Source organism: Gossypium arboreum, chromosome 10, assembly GCF_025698485.1.
Source record: "Gossypium arboreum isolate Shixiya-1 chromosome 10, ASM2569848v2, whole genome shotgun sequence".
Lineage (NCBI taxonomy): Eukaryota > Viridiplantae > Streptophyta > Magnoliopsida > Malvales > Malvaceae > Gossypium > Gossypium arboreum.
In genome coordinates this window covers 84,385,049-84,389,520 of record NC_069079.1, presented here as the reverse complement: position 1 = coordinate 84,389,520, position 4,472 = coordinate 84,385,049, and the positions used below count along the sequence as shown (strand labels likewise).

The window sequence follows — 4,472 nt, the reverse complement described above, 5'->3', positions numbered from 1 at the left end:
ATTTTAAGTATTTTTAGACCAATAATTCCTTCTATAAATAGAGACAAGTTCCTTCTAATTTTCTTAAACTCCTTGTAATTTTTCCCATAATACTACTTCTTTCTCTCTCTAATTTAGAAGGCTTCGAAAATTATTATATTGGAATTTAAAATTTTAGACAAATAATCCCTAAAACACCTTAATATAAAAATAATTAAAAATGACAATAATAAAATAGAACTTCAAAAAGTTTTCAATGTAATGCAATTCTCATTTTTTAAATTTTAATCAAATATATATTAAATTACACACTATGATATATAAAAATATTTTTCTTTAAAATTTATTTAATAATTATTGGTAAAATGATACAAAATTTGTTTATAAATTTATTAAACTCATGATTGATCTTTTAATAGGATGTTTTTAATTCTTTTATTTAAAGGTTATATAAAATATAGAAAGACAAAATTATCTGTATAGTAATATTAAATGGAAATATAGATAGATATAAGAAAATAAAATTCAATTGGTTCAGAAATTGCTAGGGCAAGCAGGAAACTGAGAAACCGAATCCATCAAAATTTCTGATAACCTAAGGTTAAATAAAAATCTCTAAAGCAGCACCAACAGTCGCAAAAAAAAAAAAAAGTGAACAAAAAAGATTAAAGCAACATGGCCCACGGTGGCTATGGTAAGCGGCGTATGGCCGAAGGGAACCGCGTCGGTCGGCGATCCAAGGGACCCGGCGTCGACAAGAAACCGAAGCCCAAAGCCCCCTCTCTTAAGAACCAGATACGCTCCATTGAACGCATGCTGCGAAAGGTATTCTTCATCTACGTTCTCCTTCATTTTCTCCTTTAAATTTTCATTTTTAGGATTTTAAGTTTTGTTATAAATTGTAATATAAGGATCTTCCACCTGAAGTTAGAGAGGCTCAAGAAAAAAAGTTAGGAGGGCTTAAGAAACAACAAGAAATCCACAACCGACTCGCTGTGGAACGAAAAATCTTCTTGAGGGACAGAAAGATTAAGTTTTTTGGTAAAAGCAAAGAATTATTATTATCTTTTCATTTTCTTTTTAAATTGTTATAGCATTTACTTCATTTGGTAATGAATCATTGATATGTAAATTTTTAATCGTTATTGAAGAGAGGAGAAAGATAGAAAGGAGGATTAGGCGTTTGGAGAAGCTGCAAAGAACTTCATCCGGTCAGGCACAAGACGTGGATATTGCTGACCAGCTTTCTAAATTGAAAGAGGATCTTGAATATGTTAGGGTGAGCTTTATAGCAAATTTAGTTCTTTTTATATTTGCAGTCTTCTGAATGAAAATTAGAAATTCTTTTTAATGTTAATGATAGGGTAATGTTATTTAACCGTCTATTGGCACTTGAGGTCAGCATAATTTTGCTAAACCATGCAAAGCTGAAGTTTTCTTCTTCTTCTTTTTTTTTTATCATTTGCTAATGCAGTTTTTCCCTAAGACCGAGAAATATGTATCTTTATTTACTGGAGGTGATGATTCAGACATAGTTGATAGGAGAAATAGATTGCGGAAGCAGATAAAAGCCAACTTAATTGCTGCTGCTGCCAGTGGGAAAGATATGGAAGGTGCGTTTTCTCTTCACCATAGCTAGCGACATTATTCTCTATGAAGTGACTTAGTTGCTTGATTATTTAGAATATTGTAATTAAACATTTTAGAATAAAGGTCTCATTGCAATTGCACTGAAACTCACATAATGGTAAAATGCCGCAAAGAAAACTCTTCTGAGTACTGGTTGTAGTCTGTGAGCATGTTTTTAGCCCAATCTATATAACTAGTTATGGATGTGACATGTTTCTCTTACTACATGTTATTGTGCCTGCTTAAATTGTTGTTATTAACTTGTATTGTTATGTTAAAAAAAAATGATTTCTTCTGTTTGGAATTCACTTAACAGAAACAGGGAGTGAGGATGATGGACTGTTGGATTTGAGTGATGATGATTTCTTTTTGACTGGAACCTCAAGTGATGAAGCTGATGCAGATGATGAATGGACAGATAAAAGTACCAGGTACATGTTGCATCTGCGAGTTGAACTACTGAATTTAACTTTGCTGTTTGTATTAATTTGAACTTTTGTCTATATCTAGTTGTTGGTATTTTTTTCCCATTGTTGATTTTATTTGTCACATGTAAAAACGGGGTAAGGTACAGATATAACTGGACTGATGCTGCTGGTAAAAACTTTTCACATGAACATGGAGCCATTATCACTGTTGACTCTTTCATTGGCAAAAGATGTAGATTCTATTTGGATTTAACTCTTTCTAATTATGATAAGATCTTAAACTTAATCCATTCTTTTTGTTATGATGAAAAGTGCAGTCAAACATCTATGCATTTTATGCACAGGGAACAGGCTTCTAGTGCTTCTGGAAAAGCAGCATCTGGCATGTCTAGTGATGAAAGGAATCAGGTTCAGTATCAACTTCAATAGTTGCATCTTAAGTAAGAAAATAATTGATTTTAACTTGACACTTCTACCTTTCATTTTGTTCCTGCTTCAACTTATAACAGAGACAGGTTTCTGCCAGAGCTTTGATGCCACCTCCCAGGCCATCATCTAATTCCTTTTCAAATTCAGTACATGCAAAATCAAATAGCAGAAGTGGTTCTTCCTTTAAGGCAGGGGGATCCTCAAACTCAAAGACAGGAAACAGTAGTAATTTAAGTTCCAATTCTGATGCTCGTAAGCCACGTAGAAAGAGGAGACCAAAAAAGAGAAAGCAACAGGTTTATTGATTGTGACCAAGATCTAATTGTACTTTTCTTTATTATTGTTACTTTTTCTACAGCTTTTATGGTGGGAAATTGATTCTTGTCATTGTGCCTGTCCTGTCTTCCATCTTCTTGAGGTCCTGTGAGCTCCTATCTGATAGCCTAGTTTTTACTTTATGTAGAAATGCATGCAATTCGGTTAGATAAATACATTGTTTTGTATCAACTTCCTAACTCTGATTATTGAATAGAGAGCCAAGTATTACTTGTCATCTCTATATTACCTAGACTTCTTTTTTTGTACGAACTGGTGTTTGATATTTGTGTTCAATACACATTCAAATATGGGTTCTAGAGTATTATCCTCCATGCATGAAAAACCTTGGACAAATCAAAACATGCTTTGCATCAGACATGTACCCACACTCGAGTTCGGGTAACATAGCTTGCCATTTAAGTTTTCTAGACTTTATTTTCGTTTTCTTTTATGTGCCAGTGTCCAATATCTGTGTTCGTGTATATATATTTATATTCGGCTATGGGTATAAGAACTTCCAAATACATGAAAGAACTTAAAAAACAATAAAATAAATTAAACATGTTCTAGACACATACACAGCTGAGCCTGTGTAACACAGCTTGCTATTCTTTCATTGATTTCTGATATTTCCTGCTAGATTGTTTATACTTGTAAGTAGTAACTTATTCCCTTTTCTATTTGCAGGCATGACAAAAACGCAGCTTTGGTTTTGTCCATGAGAAAACAAGTGGTGTTATACCCAGACTTGTATTGAAATTCAACAACGCTTTTTGTAGTATGTTCAAGAATAGTTTTAGTTTTGGTTTAGCTGAAATTTAATTATTATACTACCTGTTTTTTTTTTTTTTGATGGATTTAATTGTATGTTGTCAACGCTTTGTATTGTATTCACTACAATTGATAATTGGAGAGGGATAAATGATCCTTGATTTGAGCCCTTGGAAACTATTGTCATTCTACCATATTGCAGAGTTACAAGGCTTGGTAGACAGCATTCAAATGAATTTAAATATAAAAAGGATGTACTTTATTTTCTTTTTAAAGTCCTTGGTAATCTATATCTCGGAGTTCCTTTTGGACCTTCCTTCTACTTACACGTGGCAGTTAAACTGTGCTCTTTATTTATTTTTCGTTACATTTTACCAAAATGGTAAAACTTCAGGTTTGGCACCTCTAAAATGTTTAAATTAGAGATTTAATTTCTATATTTTAATTTTTAATATAAATTGGTCTTTATATTTTTATAATGTTATTAATTAGCTTAAATAGTTAATATGATTAACTTTTTAGTTGAAATATTACATAATTATATACAATTTGAACACTATATTACATAATTAAATACAATTTGAACACTAAGTCTTAGAGGTTAACTTGTGATTTTCAATTTTTTAAGGTTTCCGTCAGTTTTATCTACTTTTTTTTTTTAGTTTTAGAAAATTGATTAAATTTCAAGTTTAATCTATTTATTATGCCTAAATTTGTGATTTAACTGTTATACTTTAATTTCTAATGTAACTTGTTCATTGTATTTTATAATGTTATTTTAACTTATAAAATTTTAGTTTTAGTCTTCTATTTTTTTATTGCCATTAGTTAGTCTAAATATTCAATATTTTTAATTATGTCAATTAAAATGTTGTCGTCAATTTTTTAAGAATAATATTCTAACAAAAAAATTATTTT

General features: G+C 30.9%; 1 protein-coding gene across 2 annotated transcripts; it reads left to right on the top strand.

The window, feature by feature from the left end:
• The first annotated feature begins 463 nt into the window (after window positions 1–463).
• LOC108458179 (rRNA-processing protein EFG1-like) lies at window positions 464–3,731 on the top strand. Of its 2 annotated transcripts, none has more exons than XM_017757474.2 (8): window positions 464–804; window positions 891–1,020; window positions 1,131–1,258; window positions 1,454–1,592; window positions 1,925–2,039; window positions 2,381–2,444; window positions 2,546–2,761; window positions 3,471–3,731. In XM_017757474.2, exons 1-8 carry the CDS (start codon window positions 655–657, stop codon window positions 3,474–3,476), a joined length of 948 nt encoding a protein of 315 aa, XP_017612963.1. In that variant the 5' UTR covers window positions 464–654; the 3' UTR covers window positions 3,477–3,731. The 2 variants fall into 2 exon arrangements, with proteins under 2 accessions (XP_017612963.1, XP_017612962.1); XM_017757473.2 differs by having other exon boundaries at window positions 471–804; window positions 2,354–2,444.
• The last annotated feature ends 741 nt before the right edge of the window (window positions 3,732–4,472 follow it).